Source organism: Xenopus laevis, chromosome 5L (genome assembly GCF_017654675.1).
Source record: "Xenopus laevis strain J_2021 chromosome 5L, Xenopus_laevis_v10.1, whole genome shotgun sequence".
NCBI lineage: Eukaryota > Metazoa > Chordata > Amphibia > Anura > Pipidae > Xenopus > Xenopus laevis.
The window spans coordinates 104074625-104095910 of NC_054379.1; the positions used below are offsets into that span (position 1 = coordinate 104074625).

The 21286-nt window shown below is 42.2% G+C and overlaps 1 protein-coding gene across 5 annotated transcripts in view; it reads left to right on the forward strand.

The window, feature by feature from the left end:
- tdrp.L (testis development related protein L homeolog) overlaps positions 1-21286 on the forward strand; it is a 69735-nt gene that overhangs the window by 1762 nt on the left and 46687 nt on the right. The window contains exons 1-2 of one of the 5 annotated variants that reach the window (XM_018262068.2): positions 13515-13668; positions 14103-14206. In XM_018262068.2, the coding sequence (XP_018117557.1) occupies positions 14129-14206 (78 nt within the window). In that variant the 5' untranslated portion in view covers positions 13515-13668; positions 14103-14128. 5 annotated transcript variants of the gene reach the window in all.

The following is a 21286-nucleotide window of genomic DNA, read 5'->3' on the forward strand; positions in this document are numbered from 1 at the left end:
CATTATCAAAAAACTTGCGACCAAATGCACACACATGAACATATTTTTGCACTTTGAACTCTGCCCTGTACTTTGTAAATTAGCCCTTTAGTCATGTTATTGCATGCATTACTACACAGGAATTCCACTGGCTCATTCCTTTATATGGTCATGAAACCATTTGGGGACCTCTTTCATTATACTATCAATGTTGATCTAAAAACATTTATCATTGACCATAGCCTTCTAGGGGATTCAGCAACCAATACCATTCATTCTTGGTCAATAATAAATATTGAGTCTGATCAACACTTTTCATAGTGTTTGAACTGTATAATAAGCTTGACTGGCAAGTAGGATTTGTATTATCCTGTAAAATTCCTGTAATTAACTTTTATAAAACAGCCCCTTCAATATTTGATAATTTTCTAGGTGACCCTGTCCTTGTAGTTATAATTTATGGGGGAAAAGCATTCATTAAAATTAAAATCAACTGCACAATCACTATGTAAACAGCATATCACATAAAATTCTAACCAAGAATGGTACAGGTATGGGACCTGTTATCCAGAATGCTGGGGACCTGGGTGTCAAGCTTACCAGTATAATCCAGTCGTAGAAGGAGCTTGAGCCGTAGATAGTGAACCCACAAGCGCCTCACACAACCGCTACCCACCTGGAGTGGAACAGGGAGCAGGGTTGTGGAGAGTAGACAATGAGATGATAGCAAAGGTACAAGAGGATTAGGCAGAGTCGTGGTCAGGAGGTCCGAGGTCAAAAGGCAGGCAGCAAGGTTCGTAAACGGAGAGACAGGCCGAAGGGTCGAGACAGGCAGCAGAAATCGTAATCCGGGAACAGGCGAAGGTCAACAACAGGAAATCACAAGAGAAGAGATGCTAGGGTTTCAGTTAGATAACCTAATAACCAGGCAATGCATCTCAATCAGAACCAGGTTTAAATAATGTAAATTTGGCGCCAACTGGCGTCATTCCGCCGGCGTCGCCGTGCTGACGTCACATCCGTCTCAGGCGCTCTCGTCCGCGTCTTTGCGTCGGCGACCGTCGCCGGCGCCTCCGCGCCCGCGACCTTCGCCAGCGTCATGTGCCGATGCGCACTAACGCGCCCGCGCCGGCAAGAACGCAGACCCGAATCCTCACATTGCCCCCCATCAAGGAGCGGCCTCAGGACGCGACCACCAGAAGGTTTACCAGGATAGGTTCCATGGAATTTTTCCAACAAATCAGAAGCGTGAATGTTAGACACTGGTTCCCACAAATTCTCTTCCGGACCAAAGCCTTTCCACTTAACTAGGTACTGAAGACGTTTACCTCTCAACCTGGAATCCAAGATCTCTTCAACCTCGAATTCTTCCTGACCATCCACCACGACAGGAAGCGGAGGAGGAGCCGTACGTCCAGGAAATCAAAACGTTGAGGCCGGTTTCAAAAGTGCTGTATGAAACACTGGATGAATGTGCCAGGATGCTGGAAGTTTAAGCTGGAACGCCACAGCATTGATTTGACGAATGATGGGAAAAGGGCCCAAGAAACGTTGACCCAACTTCCTACTGGGACAGGAAAGCTTGAGGTTAACAGTTGACAGCCACACCAGGTCACCCACCTTGAATTTTGGATCCCCTCTTCGTCCTCGATCAGCATATGCTTTGAAACCTTGTTGAGCCCACTTCATGTTCTCTTGAAGTTTCTGAAAATTATTAGATAAGAAAGTTAATCGGTCCTTAACTGCAGGAACCAAAATATCAGAAACAATGGCAGAGGGAAAGGTGACTGGATGAAGACCATAGTTTGCGAAGAAAGGGGACTGTCGGATGGAGGAATGATGAGCATTGTTGTAAGCGAACTCCGCAAGAGGAAGCAGATTAACCCAGTCATCTTGGAGGTACGAGGAATAACATCTTAAATACTGCTCCAGGGTCTGGTTGGTTCCCTCGGTCTGGCCATTGGATTGGGGATGAAAAGCGGAAGACAGGGACACCGAAATCTTGAGTGCTCCACACAAAGATTTCCAAAACTGCGATGTGAACTGTGGACCTCGATCGGACACCACCTCATCTGGAAGACCAAGGCCAATAGGTCTAGAATGAGAGTCCTTGGATCTGGTGCAAACCTCACATGATGAGACAAACTGAAAACAGTCTTTAGCCATCCCAGGCCACCAAAACAATCTCTTGGCCAGAATGATAGTCTTTTTGACACCTGGATGACCCGCCAGCTTGGAGTCATGAATGTTCTTAAGGACCTCTAGACGCATTTGTTCAGGAACAAAAATCTTGCCTAGATGAAGAAGAAACCCATCCTTGGGAACAAGTGACGATTCAGAAACATTTAAAGATGCATCTTTAATTCCATCTACCAAAGTAGACTGCAACAAGAGGAAATTATCAGAGCTTAAAATCGTCTCAGGAACCAGAGGAACCTCATCTTCAGGAGAGAACATTCGAGATAAGGCATCTGCCTTAACATTCTTTGACCCAGGTCGATAAGTAAGATGAAAATTAAATCGCATGAAGAACAAAGCCCACCTTGCTTGTCTAGGTCTCAACCTTTTAGCAGAGCGTAGATACTCCAGATTTCTATGATCTGTAAAGATAAGAATCGGATGTTTAGATCCTTCAAGATGATACCTCCACTCTTCCAGCGCCAGCTTAATAGCAAGTAATTCACGGTCAGCTACATCATAGTTACACTCGCTTTTGGCCAATTTACGGGAAAAAAAAGCAACAGGATGAAGATCGTCTTGAACCCCAGTTCTCTGTGACAGGACAGCACCCACTGCGAGTTCCGAGGCATCAACTTCCAAGGTGAAAGGAAGAGAAACATCTGGATGGTGAAGAATTGGACCAGAAGTGAAAAGTTTCTTCAGTTTCTCAAAAGCCCCTGAGCCTGAGATGACCAACAAAACTTTTGATTACTACGAGTCAGCTCAGTGATTGGAAGAATGACTTGAGAAAAGTTCTTAATAAATTTCCTGTAAAAATTTGCAAAACCGATGAAACGTTGGACAGCTTTTTTAGATGATGGAATCGGCCAATCAAGAATTGCAGAAATCTTCCTGGAGTCCATCTGAATTCCCTAAGGAGAAATGAAGAAACCCAAAAAATCTACAGAAGTTTGTTCAAACACACATTTTTCGATCTTGGCATAAAGCTGATGAGTGCGTAGGCGAGTCAGGACCTTCTTCAAATGTAACCTGTGCTCTTCCAAAGAATTAGAAAAAATGAGAATGTCATCTAAATAAATAATGACGAAAATATCAAGAAAGTCCCTGAAGACATCATTAACGAAGTGCTGAAATGTTGCAGGGGCGTTACAAAGACCAAAGGGCATGACCAAATATTCAAAATGTCCGTAACGAGTGCGAAAGGCCGTCTTCCATTCATCCCCTTCCCTTATTCTGACTAGGTTATATGCACCCCGAAGATCCAATTTGGAAAGAATTTTAGCCTCAGCCAGGCGTTGGAAAAGTTCTGGAATGAGAGGAAGTGGGTACCGATTCTTGACTGTAATTTTGTTCAGATCCCGGTAGTCAATACACGGCCTTAAAGAATGATCCTTCTTTTCAACGAAGAAAATTCCAGCTCCTGCCGGAGAAGACTGCCTAATGAATCCTTTAGCCAAATTTTCATCCAAATAAGAACGAAGCTCCGAAAGTTCAGACTCAGATAATGGATACACTCGTCCAAAAGGAATTTGAGCCCCTGGAAGAAGGTTAATAGGACAATCATAAATACGATGAGGAGGTAACCTGTCGGCCCCTTTTTTATTGAAGACGTCCAAAAATTCCCAATATGCCTGAGGAAGAAGATTTTGGGTCTCGGAGACAGGAGATAAGGAGCACACACCATTAGAAGGGAGGATGCATTGGGAACGACAAAAGTTAGAAAGAAAAGTTACTTCACCAGTAGCCCAGTTGATAGACGGATTGTGTTTCTGCAACCACGGTAATCCCAGGATGATAGGGAACAAAGGAGAAGAAACCACATCGAAATTCATGAATTCAGCATGCCCTTTATTTAACAAAACGAAAAGTGAGATAGTCTCTTGCACCACAGGGCCAGAAGTAATCAGAGAACCATCTGCCACACGAAGGGCTATAGAGTTCTTCTTAGACTGGAGCGGGATCTGGAATTGTAATGCCACTCTATTGTCCAAGAAACAACCGCTTGCCCCAGAGTCAAGGATTGCTTGGAGTTCGACCCTCTTGTCTCCCCACTGTAAGGACAAAGAGATAGTCAGGAGAGGCACAGGAACATGACACCCAGAAAAGTGTTTTTCAAAAATCCTCTTACCCGTTGGACGGGTCGGGCAACCACGAAGCAGATGACCAGCTTGTCCGCAATAGAGGCAGAGGTTAAGTCTGCGACGTCTAATGCGCTCCTCAGGTGTTAATGCAGACCTGATAGCACCAATCTGCATGGGCTCTGGAGCCACGTTGAAGGTGGACGAAGAAGCAACCGGAGAACTTATGGAGGGCATTCGGACAGGAGGAGGAGCGGACGGTAACAACCAAGTCTGAGGAAGAAGACCTGCTTTCTCAGCCTTTTCTTCTTCCCGGCGTTCCCTGAGCCTTCGATCTAGTCGTATGGAGATGAGGATGAGATCTTCCAAGCTATCAGGGATGCCCGTACGAGCTAACTCATTCTTTAGCTCAGAAGAAAGTCCAAAACGGAACTGATTTTTTAAAGCAGCTGGGTTCCACTCCGTATCATCCGCCCATTGCCGGAATTCCAGCGTATAATCTTCCGCAGGACGGTCCCCTTGCTTCAGAGCGCACAGGGCAGCCTCAGCAGTGGTGGCTCTGTGAGGATCGTCGAAGATAACCGCCATTGCGTCAAAAAAGGAATCCACCGTGGTTAGTACAGGACTTTGGCGATCCATGAGGCGGAACGCCCAGGTCTGTGGTTCGCCCGTGAGAAAAGAAATGATGACCCCAACCCGGATTTGCTCAGTGGGATACGTGTGGGGTTTAAGAGAAAATAATAGCTTACAATTGCTCCTGAAGTTCCGGAACACCTTCCGATCCCCAGCGAACTTTTCCGGAAAGGCAACTTTAGGTTCGGAGATTTCCGAGGTGATCACCTGAACCTCCGTAGGAGCTGGAGGAGGAGCAGCCGTGGAAGGAAGGACAGCTGGCGGATGAGCTCTGATATGCTCCTGCAACTGTGAATAGCCACTTTGCAACTTCCGAACTGCTTGCGTAAGGGAGGACAGCTGCTGGGTCAAAACGGCAAATGGAGACGCTCCCTCAGCTGGATCCATCTGGCCCGGTTATACTTTCAAACTTACCAGTATAATCCAGTCGTAGAAGGAGCTTGAGCCGTAGATAGTGAACCCACAAGCGCCTCACACAACCGCTACCCACCTGGAGTGGAACAGGGAGCAGGGTTGTGGAGAGTAGCCAATGAGACGATAGCAAAGGTACAAGAGGATTAGGCAGAGTCGTGGTCAGGAGGTCCGAGGTCAAAAGGCAGGCAGCAAGGTTCGTAAACGGAGAGACAGGCCGAAGGGTCGAGACAGGCAGCAGAAATCGTAATCCGGGAACAGGCGAAGGTCAACAACAAGAAATCACAAGAGAAGAGATGCTAGGGTTTCAGTTAGATAACCTAATAACCAGGCAATGCATCTCAATCAGAACCAGGTTTAAATAATGTCAATTTGGCGCCAACTGGCGTCATTCCGCCGGCGTCGCCGTGCTGATGTCACGTCCGTCTCAGGCGCTCGCGTCCGTGTCTTTGCGTCGGCGACCGTCGCCAATAATGGAAGCCAGTGTTGGCCACTCCCTTTTTTAAACCACACCCATGTTATCACAAGAAATAGAAACAGCAAAAAAGTGTTTTAAAGTAATTCAAATATAATGTACTGTTGCCCTACTCTTTTAAAAGTTATGTGTTTGCTTCAGAAACTCATCTATAGTTTATATAAACAAGTTGCTGTGTAGCATGGGGGCAGCCATTCAAGCTGAAAGGGGAGAAAGGCACAGGCTACTTTGCAGATGACAGACTCTGTAATGTAATACAATGGTATCCTCCAGAGTTCATCTGTTATCTGCTGTGTAACCTGTGCCTTGAATGGCTGCCCCCATGGCTACACAGCAGCTTGTTTTTATAAACTGTAGTAGTCTTTCTGAAGCAGATACATAACTTTTAGCAGAGTAGGGGAACAGTACATTATATTTGAATTACATTAAAACACTTAAATTTGTTGGTGTTACTGTTCCTTTAAGACAATAACATTTATGGAGGTAACACACAAAAAAACAAAATGGCTGGTGCTCACTGCAGGAATATCACTCATCGTTACTCATATGTGAAAAAGTTTATGTCATATTAAAGAAGTTGTTCACCTTTAAGTTAAAATTTAGTATGATGAGGGCCACCATTAGAAATTACAGGGCCCCATACAAAAAAAAAAAAAAGAAAACATTGCGCCAGGGCCCCCCATTAAAATATGGAACTGTTGCTTCAGCTACTCTAGAGTTATAGTCAGTTAATGTGTCTGTAATGTTAAAAGAATGTCTGGCACCTCTTACTTGGGTGTGGATATCTTTTATAATTATTTTTATGATCTGCATGGATAGGGTCTAGAGCCAGCCTGTAGCCAATCACAGCATAAAAGCCATCAAAATTTGTTGCATGATGGTTTGTTATGTTATCCAAGTGAGAAACTATTAAATTGGACATTGGACATTGGAGCTCATCCATAAACACTAGGCAAATTTGCCCATGGACATAGCAACCAATCAGTAATTGGCTTTTTTCAGCTAATGAACACCATTGAGTCATTTATAAAAAACATAATCTGTTTAAGGGTCCTGAAAGATTTAACAACTGCAGGAAGTCTCTTCTCCTGCGGGTGATAAGGCACCTGAAAATACCTGCTCCATTGGATCCACTGCATGCAAAACTTTACACGCACGATAATGCTTTTTTCTGCAACTTTACACAAGTAGAGATTCCAATGGATGCGGGCGAGCAGGTATTTAAGGTGCTTTGTACAATAGCCCATGGGAGAGGAGATTTTCTCCATGAGTTTTTACTAAACAGATTATGCTAATTGGAGTAAGATTCTAGGGTATATAACCAGAAATATACCTGAATTGAGAAAGCCCATCAGATGACTAGCAAAAGATATTCAAGAAAAAAGAAAAATACAGCAAGTCCAGTTGATTTGACTTATTATTATAGCTATAAGCGGGCTACACTTCCCAGATAATTCCCAAGCTATGTCTATGACCCGGGGGCACTGCATCCTTTCTCCAGGATTTGCGACTAAATAAATTCACACATTTTAGGAGACAACTGTTAGAAGTTGTACCTTTACACTAAAAAAAACATGCGGTACAGGATATGGAAGAGACAGTACACAGTTTTACTGTCCCACAAACATCCTTTGTTTTGGTTCTTTCCCTTATTTAAATCCCAGCATTCACATATACACAAGCTTTCTAGCTTCCAACAGCTAAAATCTGGAAATTATTGTGTTTACTGACCTCTTCCTTATCCACAGCCTTTAAAACATTTACATCAGTCAAACACTTTGTGACCACATCATTCTCTTTTAGTAGGAAGTGGAGGCAGACTGTGGATCAATTGAATCTCAAGGCTTCCATTGTCCTGCAATCCTGTTCATGACAAGTTTTCTTAAGCAAACTGCCAATTGGTTATTTTAGGCTACAAGTTTTAAACACACACTGTTTCCTGAGAGCTATAGGCAATAAGCGTAGAGATTTATTCAGCTCGCTGTGCCTCTCTCCTCCCAGAGAAGGGAAGTTATCCTGTGCTTTAGATAAAACAGATGGGGCTGGGAGATAAAAGCCAGGAAGGAAATTAGGAATTGATTCTTTTGTCTGTTGGTACTGTATACTTTACGCATGAAAGGAGGTACAATTGCAACAAAGACAGTAGGGCAGACTTTTGGTTTCAGGCCATGATACATTTTTGAACAAAATTTGTTTATTTGTGTGTGTGTGTGTATAGACCCCTTAGTCACAATAATTCAGAGGGAGTGTATTTTACTCACAGTGTGGTACAATTATCACTATACACCTGGAATTACTATAGCTTCACGCCACAGTGGGTTATGAACATATGACAAATACTTCAAGCAAATAGTACAGTATTAATATACATTTATAGATTATATCTGGCTGACCAGCAATTGCAAATGGACATGGACAGTCCTATCTTCTGTAAGCAAAGTTATCATTCTATTTGACCTCTGAATGGCTTTTGACCTCTGTTTATCATCATTATTGATTTATATAGAACCAACAAGTGCTTTCAATTAACATACTGTATAAGAAACAAGGTTCACAGAATAAAAATAGGATCAGAGGGCCCTGTTCACAAGGGCTTACAATAAAGGGGTTAGGTGTTATCTTCATTCAGTGCCAGACTGGCAATCTGTGAATTCTGGCAAATGCCAGAGCGGCTGCAGTATGATGCCATAGCCAGTAACTACACCATGTAGGAACTGTTTTGTGCTACTCCTTTATTTTAATGAATAGTTTTACCTCAGGTACCAGCTACAGGTATTTCTAAGAACTGTTTTATTGATCTTTGCATTTCCTGTTTGCATGGACTGTTTTAGCTTTTTCATAAATGAGTTGCTTGTGTAAACTGTCTTATGCTACACAAGTTATTTTGCATGCATGTACTGTCCTAACGGGGGTGAGTGCTCTATTAGCCCAACAGATGCCCTTTAAATTTAAGGAACATTATACAACCATGATTAGCACATTTCTGCTACCCTGTGAGAGAGATCCCTTGTTCAAAACAATTGATTTTGTATTTCCAAGCTGCATGTTTTGGGCTTCTCTACCAGCCCAAAGTAACCACAGTATCCATTCGTGTGACGTCACTTCCTCAAACTGGGGAGCAGTTAGTTCTGGTGCCTAGGGTGGCACTGGATCTAAATACAACACTGATCATAAACCTTGTTTAAAATTTAATCTTCTCAACAATAGAGTAATCAGGGTCAGTAAATTCAGTCAAGCTCTCATTGAACAGATGTTTCCAAGCTGTAAATCACTGTGGCCTCAATCCCACTGTACTTCTGCAAAATACTGTATATGTACATGCATAGGTTATTTAATCTGCACTGTGTATTTTGTTGTCCCTCCATATAACAGTCTCACTTTTTCTGGCCCACAACTTATCTTTTTCTCGAATATCTTTGTAACAAGGGGGCAGACTTGTCCTGCTCTCTGTTCATAGTGGCCTCCTTGTCATGCTCCTCAGATAGATACAGACTGTCCTAGTCTTTGTCATTACAGACTTTACTAGTCTATATCATTATTTTGTGCATAATCTGTAACCATCAAAAACAATGGCTCCCACACGGATCAGTGCTGCTGTTATATACACATTACACACAAAATGGCAGGTTGGTCAATACGTATGAGAATTCTGAGTGTGTGTATTGTGATGCAGGTTCCTTCTTAATTGCCCTCAGATTTTTAGTGTTAGCACTAATAGCAGTTACTATTCATGAACTGGTCCTCATCATTTCTCCTATTATCCCAGACATTTCAAGCAGACTGTTTAGACAAGGGGTCTTCCACTGAAGGCTGTTGCTGGACTAGTAGTATTGCTTTCGGATGCTGCAAGTGCTAGTTCATAAACAGCAATAGTTTAGAAGGCATCTCATTTCCTGAAAAAGTTATTTATTAAAAGTTTGATTTTGTACATAATTCACACAATATTGCATTGATAAAATAGGGAAAAAAAATTACCTCCCATTTTAGGTGATAATGTGTGTATTTTTTGTTTTTTATAAATTACCTGATTCTTTCTTTTCTTAATTTTAAAGTTGATTTATTGTTATTTAATGTGATTTGGCCGCTGTAATTGACTAATACTGTTCTAACACATAATAGTTTCTTCTAGTGAGCAGGTTTACATAGCTGGAGATGGACTTGAAAGGGTTAGCGAAAACTCAGGTAAATCCTCCATCTCAAGCCTGTTGAGGTCATGCATAAGTCAATGAGAGATGTCCCTATCTCAATTTGAAGATACTGTGGTTTGCGCTGGTTTGATAATAAAAAAATCAGGGTTTTCCGGCAATAACCCAAAAAAATCAAATGATTCCGCAGAAAAGTCCAAAAAATTCATACGATTTCGCTTTTCTCTCAATTTTATCGAGTTTTTCCCCGATCTGATTTATTATTATTTTAATGATAAATAAGGCAAAATCATGTATGGCAGTTTGGTCAAGCTTTCTTTATTAAGAAAATGAGAAAGAAATCGGATTTTAGTAAATAACCCCCTTTAGGTTAAAGATTACTACTAAGTAGGACTGATTTAGTATACGTCTTTGAAATGCAAGATGGTTATTTGCTGCCTTGATTAATAGTTACCATTAAGAAAAAGGGGAATATTTATGAAGGGTCGAATTTCAAATTGAAAAAAATTCAAAATTCGAATTCAAAAAGACCAACCGAAATGGTTGGTTATTTTTTTTGGCCGAATAGGTCCATTTCGTTCAAATTTGAATCGTATTAATCTAAGGAATAGCACATTCGATGGTATTCGATTCAAAGTTTTTCCCAAAAAACACTTTGATTTTTCAAAGTCCACCAATTGACTCCAAATAGGTTCTAGGAGGTCCCCCATAGGCTAAAACAGCAATTAGGCAGGTTTTAGATGGTCGAATTTTTAAAGAGACAATACATGATAAATTTTGATATTCAACTTTTTTTAAATTTTGATTCAAATTTGGACTATTCCCTAGTAAAAGTACACAAAAATAGCTTGAAATCCGAATTGTTTTGCAGATTTTCAATTCGACCCTTGATAAATCTTTTAAGACCTGTTTGTAGGTGGCATATACACTGTGCGCTGGAACAAACTAAAAAATTAACAATCTTTGTTCTGCTGACAGGCTTTCAGAACTTATATTTAAATACATTCAAAGGTAAATTCCTATGGCAAAGAAATAATTGTTCAAAATGCGCATATTTTTACTGTTAAAGGTCCAGTTCACCTTAAACGAAACATAATGAGCCAGACTCAATTCAGTGAGAAAAGGGTTTATCATATAAAAAGTCATGGATGAGATTCAATTTGAGATGCAATTCAATTCAGAAAAACTTCTCACAGTTAATCATGTGAAAACTCTAATGAAGTGTATGGGAAAAACTGGAACCGTGAATTAAATCTCATCCATGACTTTTCATGTGATAAACCATGAGCTAACTTTTTCTCTGAAATGAAACTGGCCCATTGTGTGAAAAACAAGAATGTGCCAGTGAATTACACTATTTTAAATATAGAAGGAAAGTTTTGAGAAAAGTAGTGTTTCGGGCCAATTTATTGAAAATTGCTGTAAAAACCCCTCTAGTCTCACCCATCTTTTCTTCTTGCTGCCTCCTTTCCCAGGCTGTGCAGGGCATGTGGCAGCACACACCACAATGACAGATAGGAACCAATCAGCAGCTAGGATGACCTGATAGGTAACTGAAACCTGTCTTTGCTTGTCTGAATGCAGGGTTGCGATTGGCTACTTCCCTCCTACTATGATTTTGGCAGGGACTGTTAGGACACACCCACCTCTCATTTGAACAGCGACTGTAGATGCGGAGCTCCAATTAAGGCACCATTTTTAAAGATATTTCTTTTTAGCTGAAAGTACACAGAGCTTAAGGTTGCCACCTCCCCCTTTAAAACCAAGCCCATATGGAATTCACAGCCTTTCTAATTAACAATTCATTTAGGGTCAGGGCACACACTCAGATTCGGGGAGATTAGTCGCCCGGCGACAAATCTCCTCTTCTTCAGGGTGACTAATCTCCCCACAATTTATCGCCGGGCGACTAAACTCCCTGAATCTGAGTGTGTGCCCTGACCCAAAGTGAGCCATAGACGCAAAGATCCGATCATATGAATCCTTAATTCGTATGATTTTCGGCCATGCATGGAGAGTCCCGACATTTTTCGTCCCTTGGAGATCGGTCATTTGGACGATCGGCCAGGTTAAAAGATTTCTGTCGGCTGACGATAATATCTCTGCATGTATTGCCGATCTGACGATATAGCGGTGAGCTTCCCAGTAGAATTTGTCGGGCTTACTTTCACATGATTGCTGTGACGGGCAGGACATCGGCTGGTTTGTTTTCTTTGCTGCTCTATTTTATCTGAATGGTTAGTGGCAGGTCAGGAAAGGGCACCAATCATTTGCCCGTTATTGCAGGTAATCTGCACGTCTATGGCCACCTTTAGAAGCATGATGCATGGCTGCATGTAAATGAGTTCAGTCTGCTGCATGTATCTAAATAAATTGCTAATTAGCCATGCAGGTTGTGGATTCCATGTGTGTTTGGTTTTAATGGGGTGATGTGGCAACCCTAACCCAGCTCCATATTCATTATCGCCTACAATATTAGGCGGGTTTCACTTATCCTATAGGTCTCCTTCAAGATAAACTTTTAGTATAACGAAGACAGTAATATTCTAAGATAGAAGCTCTCCAATTTGGGAGCTTCAAGTGTTGTCAACACAACAGGTTTTGGGGGATCAGTGACCCTCATCCATATACAATTTTAAAGGCAAATAATTCTAAAACTAAAAAGAGCAATTAAAAGGTTGCTAAAAGGCCATTCTGGTAACGTACAAAAAACTAACATAAAGGTGAACTCTCTCTTTAACGACTTTTAATAAATTTCCCCCTAAAAGATCATTTTAGGGAGAATATCCCCTGATCCTTTTGTTATTTTTTTTGTAAAGTGAATCTAATGCTCCATAGCCAAATGATTGTTGAGGCTTACAGGCCACATTTACCCCATTTTATGAGGCCTAAACCCACTGAGCTCTGCTGATAATCTATTGCCCCATGTGTGTAACGGTGGCCATACACGGAGAGCTCCGCTCGTTTGGCGGTCTCAAAACGAGCGGATCTCTCTCCGATATGCCCACCTTGAGGTGGGCAATATCGGGCTGATCCGATTGTGGGCCCTAGGGCTGAACGATCGGATCCTAAGGAACGGGCGGTCGGATCGCGGCCGCATCAACCGAACAGATGTGGCCGCGATCCGGCGGGATTTTTAGTCCCATCCGATCCAGATCTCGATTGGGGAAGCCCGTTGGGAGCCCCCATACACGGGCCAATAAGCTGCCGAGTCGGTCTGTCTGCAGCTTTTATCGGCCCGTGTATGGCTACCTTAAGAGTGAGCAGGTGACAACACATCATGGTGGCGCTTGCCTCCTTCAAGTAATCCCACAGTAACCAAGCTGGAATGCCTGTGACGCATATTAGTTGTTTGGACGCACATACAAAAGAGCCAAATCACTAATCGCACTCAGTTGTTAGCTATGTGACTGTCCCACATACTACACACATGCAGGACTGGATGCTCTAGTTCTACTCTGTGTATAGCATAGGGGCTTCTCTTCGCTTCACAACACCCACATTATCACGATCTATCTTATCTCCTGCTGCCTCCCGTCGCAAGGATCCCAAAAATTCCCAATAAGCAAGTAAACTAAAGCAGCTCCCACACTTCTCTCTCGTCGCCTTCAGCCCCGCCCCTTGCTCTTCTCACGGCCTCATTCCCAATTGATGCACGCGCGACGTCATTCTCTGAACAGCCAATCGCTGCTCTTCGCTTGCACGCTCAATTTATTGCTTCCATTCTGTTCTCTGTTCACCGCGTAATCCCCCGACTGTTATTAATGTGAGGCCCTTAACCCTCACGGGGATGGGATTTGTAGTTCACAACAGCCTGAGCACGTAGTGTGGGGACTGGGGACTTATTTCTTTCCCAAGGCTTCTCTAGTCATTCCTCATTTAACATCCCATTACCTGTTTCTCTCCTGTTTTTCTTTGCAGCTCTGTCCCTCCCTCCCCTGTATTTTCACCTCCCCTTAGATCCCCCCATCTCCCTCCTTTGCCTGGAGCTCCCCCTCCTCCTCCTCCTCTCGTTGCTCCCTCCCCACAATGATCAGTTGTAGCAGGAGTTGAGTAGGAGCTGGGAGATCTCTTGTATCCAGGATGGAGTCACTGAGCAGTCTCTTGTGCCTGTGTGATAAAGTTTAACTACAAGCAGAAAGCAGTCATTTGTGTCCCTGCAGCTCTAATTCCATTAATCAGCCTCTCATCATCTCACAGGGAGTGGGACTTGTGCCTCTGCTGAAATGTGGAAACTGAACAAGAGCAAAGTTCTTATAGAAGATTCACCTGATGAAGAAATTCAGGCTCAGCAAGATGCCCAGGTAAGTGAGCCTTCTATGGATTTTACTATGTACTTTACTATGTACTATACCCTGTAGCAACAGCGTTAAATGGCACAGCTCATTAAAATTACGTTATTACATTATATGTGGTTGATTTTACTTTATATGATTTCAAAATGAGAAAATAAGGCATAAGAGAGAAAAAAATAATTTTTTTTTAATGAAATTGGATTTTAACAAGTTTGTAATTGCTTGGGTTAGTGCCCTTAGCAACCGCATAGCAATGTGTAACCCAGGGCAAAATAAAGAGAGAAATAAAAGAAAAAAAAAAACAACATAGACTAAATACAAAGTTGTTTTGTTTTCATCTCTAATTGTGGATAAACGTATTTGTCGTCATGGCCTGATTGCTGAACTGTAACTCTCGCTATCTGTCGATGCTTGAGGGCAGTTGTGGAGGTCACTCTAGATCAGGGGTCCCCAACCTTTTTTACGTGTGAGCCACATTCAAATGTAAAAAGAGTTGGGGAGCAACACAAGCATAAAAAAGTCCCTTGGGGTGCAAAATAAGGGCTGTGATTGGCTATTTGGTAGCCCCTATGTGGACTGGTAGCCTACAGGAGTCTCTACTTTGCACTATACTCCGTTTTTATGCAATTAAAACTTGCTTCCAAGCCTGGAATTCAAAAATAAGCACCTGCTTTAAGGACCCTGAGAGCAACATCCAAGGGGTTGGAGAGCAACATGTTGCTCGCGAGCTACTGGTTGGGGACCACTGCTCTAGATCAAATTTTAAATTGCAGGACAGGACAACCCGATGCCAAATAAGTGTAAGTGGTATCCAAAAAATATAATCACCCAGAAACCTGTCTACTGAGCCCATTTTCCTTTTGAAACTGATTAAGCTGCTCACTATGTAAGATGTGAAGATTTCACTCAGCCTTTTACACGTGTGTCATTTTGATGCCTGAGGTGCAGCGATATGATTTGTGGTTTTCATGTGTCACTTATCTGTTTCTGGCAGCTAAAGTGTTATCTACTATGCAGTCTTGATGCACACATGGGAACTATTCCACTTGGCTCTGTTGTTTTGCTACAGTTTACTTTGCAGAATAAATAAACCTACTTTTTCTTTTCTTTGTTTTTTTTTCTTTACTTCAATTCCTGCTGTAAAAACCCTTTAAATCCAGATAAAAGGCACTTTGTATTTAATCAGATCACAAGCTTCATCCTTAGGATTATTCTGTCTGGATGTTAAATAACTAGGTGACAGGTTAAGAATCCAGTATTCTCCCCCACTCCGCAATGGTGCAGACTATAGTCATAGGCAAGTGCTATTATTAATGAACCTGACATGGAACAGCAAATCATCGCGTTTTCCTCAACTGTTTGTTTCGAGACCAATGTTTGGGAACAGTGACACTTTGTGTTTCCAAGGATAGTGGGTACTGCAAGTAAGCATAACAAATGACAACTGAGCTAGTACCCGTAATTGATAGCTATTAGCTGTATCAGGATTAAAGTTTGTTAACTTTGTATGTATGTACGTGTTAAATTTTTTTATAAAGTGCTATTAGTATACGCAGGGTGCGATTTTACATTTTCAAAAAGTATATGCAGGGAAGACAACTTTATGATAAGCTATAAAAAATCAATATACAGTGATTATGTGGTAAAATGCACTTTGGGAAGGATACCATGACTCGTAGGGCTTCCAATCTAAGTGGGTGCATAACAAACCGGCACCAAAAGGAGGGCAATCACAAATGATTGGGAGCTGGCATTTAAGTTCCTGGACTGGGCAGTTAGTGTTCTAGTGCTCCAGAAGGTAGAATCTGAATTTGTTTTTGAGGGGTTCAGAAAGTTCCTTACGCATAAATTCAGGTGTAGAATTCCAGAGGTAAGAGACGGCAAGACAGAAAGATGAGAAATAGCAGTGGGTGTTCGTGGTGTGAAATGTTGCTGACTTTGAGAGGAGATGGCCAGAGGCTATGGGGAGTCAAAAAAAATTAGTGAGGAGCAGAGGCGTGAAGGGCTTTGAATGCTACCAGAAGGATTTTGTATGCTATCCTTTGCTTAACGGGCAGCCATGATAGGGATTTTACCCGTGGAGAGAGCAGCAGGATTCTACAGCAGAGTTTAAAGGACCAGTAACATCAAAAATATTTTTAAAAAATTTGTTAGTATAGAACAAAATAAAAACACCAAGACAAATTAAACTTTGAAATAGCAAAGCCTTTATTAAGAAATAACTTACAGAAAGCTCCGCTTCCAGTCCTCTACAGAAAGGGCGATGACGATCCATTGTGCGGCGCTCGATTTCTTCTTAGCTTCAAGATGTCCAACAGCAGGAGTAGCGCCGGCAGCAAAGAAGGAGGTAGCGAATCTACAAAGTGACTGTGGCCTGTACAGTCGCAAGAGGCTCCCACAAACACTACACATGCCTTTCGTGCGCCTACAACGCTAACGGGAGCTGCACCGGTTCGGCTTCAGCTCCCCCCCCAGTAGTAACTTCAGGCAGTGCCGGCAGAGTCTTTCCGTGTAGCGGCCCGGGGTACTCAATCAGATAACCGGGGTCGGCAGCTCGGGGGATTATATCTGTGGCAACGTTGCCATTCTTGGGCAGGGGGAACACAATCACAGGGGCATTGTCCTGGGCAGGGCAGCCCGCACAAGGGGACAAGCCTGAACTACTGGGCTGAACTACTTACTAGCGCTACCCAGGGGCACCCGAACACTGCAGCAGCCCCCCCTCTAGAAAGGAAGGAGCTCCCCGTCCCCTCTCTGAAGGATGTCAAGTGGAGCTCGGCCTCCTTCCCTCTGGACCTGCTGGTGAACTCCTATCGACACTTATGCCACTGAGAGTGATACACAAGATCTGGACAGAGGCTTGCCCGGATGGACAGCGGTAAGTTACTGGGGTCGCAGCACTCTTCTGGACAGAGGCCATTGCAAAAGGTACAGAGGTCAGGAGGGCACTGGCAGTGAGTGAGGGCATAGCAGGAATGGCAGTGAGGGCAAAGGAAGATTGGCATTGATTATCTGTTACACTGTGTGTGAGAAGTAACTGGGGGGGGGGGGGGAGCTGAGGCCGAACCGGTGCAACTCCAGTTAGCGTTGTAGGCGCACGAAAGGCATGTGTAGTGTTTGTGGGAGCTTCTTGCGACTGTATAGGCCACAGGCACATTGTAGATTCGCTACCTCCACCTCTGCAGTGGGCGCTATTCCTGCTGTTGGACATCTTGAAGCTAAGAAGAAATCAAGCGCCGCACAATGGATCATTGTCTGCCTTTCGCCTTTTCTGTAGAGGACAGGAAGCAGAGTTTCTGTAAGTTATTTCTTAATAAAGGCTTTGCTATTTCAAAGTTTCATTTGTCTTGGTGTTTTTATTTCATTCTATACTAACACATTTTTTAAATTTTTTTTTGATGTTACTGGTCCTTTAAAACTGGTTTCAGGGGGAGAGGTGGGAGTCTGGGAGACCAGTTAGTAAGAGGTTGTAGTAGTCTAAAATGGAAAGGATAAGGGCATGGCAGCAAGTGTTGTCAGTGGCATTAATATTGTTAGAGAAGGATATGTTTTGTCAGTGCATGTACACTGCTGTCCAGATAACAGCCTGTCCAATATCTCATTTTTAAACCAATGGAATTAATATGTAGTCAGTGCTCCCTTTGCTGCTGTGCATCTAGGGGGAACCTTTCAAGTCCATTTGGGTTGGTCAGGGCTCTGTGCCAGGCCAGTCAAATTCTTACTCTCTAATCTCTGCAAACATATTCTGTATAGATTTACTGTATGAAACACTCACTAGTCAGTGAGTGTTTCAACCAAAGACGTGATCTTTCTGTAGTACATTCTTCGGCTTTCAGTGGTCAGTTCAGGAAGGCACTGCACTAAAAATATAATTGTCTACCTTGCAAGGACCAAACACGAAGTGAAGTAGCTTTTTTTGCCCTGTTTAACTCATGATATAACAAAACCTGTAGATTTTTTTGGTGATTTAAATAATAGGCAAAAAAATTGTTAATTTAAACACTGATTAATTGAATAATAGTTAAAAATGTAAGGAGTCACCTGTGTGACCTGTATAAATCACACAATTTTCAGCTTTGTACTTTTATATGTTATTTTCTAACAGTAAGAGTGCTCATTATGTCATGTTGAAACATTTATTATGATTAGTATGTTATCATTAGTGCATGCTGAGATCAGTGTGTTAAAGCCCTGACATTTTCCCAACCTGAGCATGGAGATGATCTTGGAAAGCCTACCCAGTTTACCAGCTGGTATCAGCTTTCCTTGGTTGCAGCAGCTGTTGCATCACAACACTCTGACCTGCTTTCTTCTCACAAGGCTTTTAGCTTAATGAAATATATAAACTGCACCCTTGGCTTTATTATTATATTTTTGGTCCGTGCAACCTATATTCTCTGAATGTATACACCATAAGTAAATAGCATCAGTATTAAAGGGAAATAGATGACCAATGCTTTGTTTCTAAAATCTTTTTAGTTTATTTTAAGTTTACCTGATAATTTAGTGCCCTTTAGGTTAATGCATATCATAGTAATCTGAATGCCTCCAAAAACCATACAGAAAGTTAATATATAGCCACACAGCTAAAGATGCTCATAAATATTGTGCCTGCAAGGCAAAATTCCAGTGTCCAACTTCTTAATTCTGATGGCCAAATAGGTTCACCTACAATGCCTTTAACCATGTAATTACTGCAAGTTGGAGCCTGCACATGGTCAGGACTATTAATGAACTCCCTGCATTGATTGTCGTGTTGTTCTGCTTTGTGAAAATAAAATAGGGTTTGTTTCTGTAATCTGGATCACCCTACCTTAATTTTACACGGAGGGTGGGTTAGGTGGGTTAGCCCTCCCAAACTTTCAGATGTACTATCTAGCATCCTACCTTCAATGGTGTTTCACACAAGATCCATATAATCCCAACACGTAACTCCAGGCCCTAATACTATCCTCTCTTGAAAGACTCTCTAATTTCCCATACAGGCACCTGCGAGACACAGCACCCCTACCAACCACACTCACTACCCCCCATAAGGCATGGACAACTTTCCTAAAAATGCTAGGCCACCCCTCTCCAATATTGTCCCCCCACCTGCCACTCTGGGGGAATTCATACCTTTATCACTTTACAGACGTCATATTCTGGCACAAGATCAAATACTTAGGGGACCTGATAGAAGGAGATACCTTTACAACATACCCTCCACTGCAACAAAAATGTCACCCGCCAAACCTGACCTTCTATAAATTCCTCCAAATGAGACATGCTTTTCAGGCACAATTTTCCACACTATCACCCCAATTGGTCTCACCTTCAATAGAGGTTACACTATGCAATCCCTCCTCGGCCAAACTAGTGTCTTGTGTATCTCAGAACCTGATACTCCAGGGTCCCAAACCATTTAGCATATCAATGGTGGGATACAAAGATCCCTGAACTGACACAGGATGAATGGGAGGAGGATAAAGAATATGCCTACTCCAGCTTAATAAGATCGCCTACTACCTGTCTCCTTGGGGTCCTAGCCGAAGTAATTCCAAGAACACGTGCGAGGCAACGTTACAGTATACTATTATTCTATGCAAAAAAAAAAATAGACACCCACGGGATGGGAGCACATTCCCCTTCCATCAAGGCCTGGCTGAATATGGTAAATGCCACGATTCCAGAAAAAGGAACGCAGGGGAGCGCATCTACAACCGCTCATCAGTAAGAGCCCTTACAGTGATCCTCAACCAGTGGCATATCAAAAATATGCAGGCTGACAGCAGCGGAGCTTACGCTCCATGTGCCCTTGGCCTTAACACTATGGGGCACATTTACTAAGCTCGAGTGAAGAATTCGAAGTAAAAAAAACTTCAAATTTCGAAGTTTTTTTTTTGTGTACTTCGACCATTGAATAGGCTACCTCCAATCGAACGATTCAAACTAAAAATCGTTCGGCTATTCGACCATTCGATAGTCAAAGTACTGTCTCTTTAAAAAAAAGCTTTGACTACATATTTCGCCACTTAAAACCTACCGAGCTCCAATGTTAGCCTATGGGGACCTTCCCCATTGTAAGCTTTTTCTGATTGAAGAAAAATCGTTCGATCAATGGATTAAAATCCTTAGATAACCCTAGATATTCGACCCTTAGTAAATGTGCCCCTATGCAATTGAGCAAGATTTTGCACAAGGTGTAAAGGAAACCTTTCACATGGCATACTGTGAGCCTGCATATAGCTGAGATAACATAGTTTAGGCAAGCATATAAAGCTCATGTTTTCTGTACAAATGCAAATAGTAACTAAGAATAGCTCTGAGTGCTTACTAAGCTATGGAATTTTGCTCTGTAAGAGAATAATCATAACCACACATTTACATGTTGGAGTCAATATAGCCCTATACAGGCTTGGTTGCTAGTTTAGTTTGCAATACAGTAAGTCACCGCAAAGAATATCTCCCTGAGTTGGCAAAGCACAACTACTCAACTACTACTTTTCATTATAATTCCTTACTGGTCTCCTTTTATGACAGTCAAGCACTATAGCAGCTACTGGTTGTATGTTTTAACGCCAGCATGCGAGGAAGGAATGTACTATTTGTACACCATAAGATATGCCAACATGCTTTATTAAAAAACACAAAACAAATAAACAAAATATTACATATGGCAAACATATACACCAGAGCATTTTGGTATTGGTAAAGATATCTTTATGTTAAAGCATTGGCATTTATATACACAATACCTCTGCCATATATAGGAGTGCACTGAAAATCTGTGTTAGGAGCTAAAAAAAAAAACACTACAGTGCTCTCCCTTGCAGTTAAACCTCTGCAAAAAGCAATTTAAGGAAGCCGTATAAGTCCATGCAAAAGTCATATTTGACTTTCGTGTATGATGGGATCACATAATGGGTTGAAAAATGTCACCTGCGGGGCTCATACACGTTGAGATGTTTTGAGCATTTCATTTTAGCCAGCTTTATGATCTGTAAAAACAGAAAGAGTGTAACACAAGACCCACTTTACAGTGCAAGGGCAAACCCCAGCACAATCTAAGAGGAAAAGGCAAATGTTCCAGACCGTGCGGAAGGCATG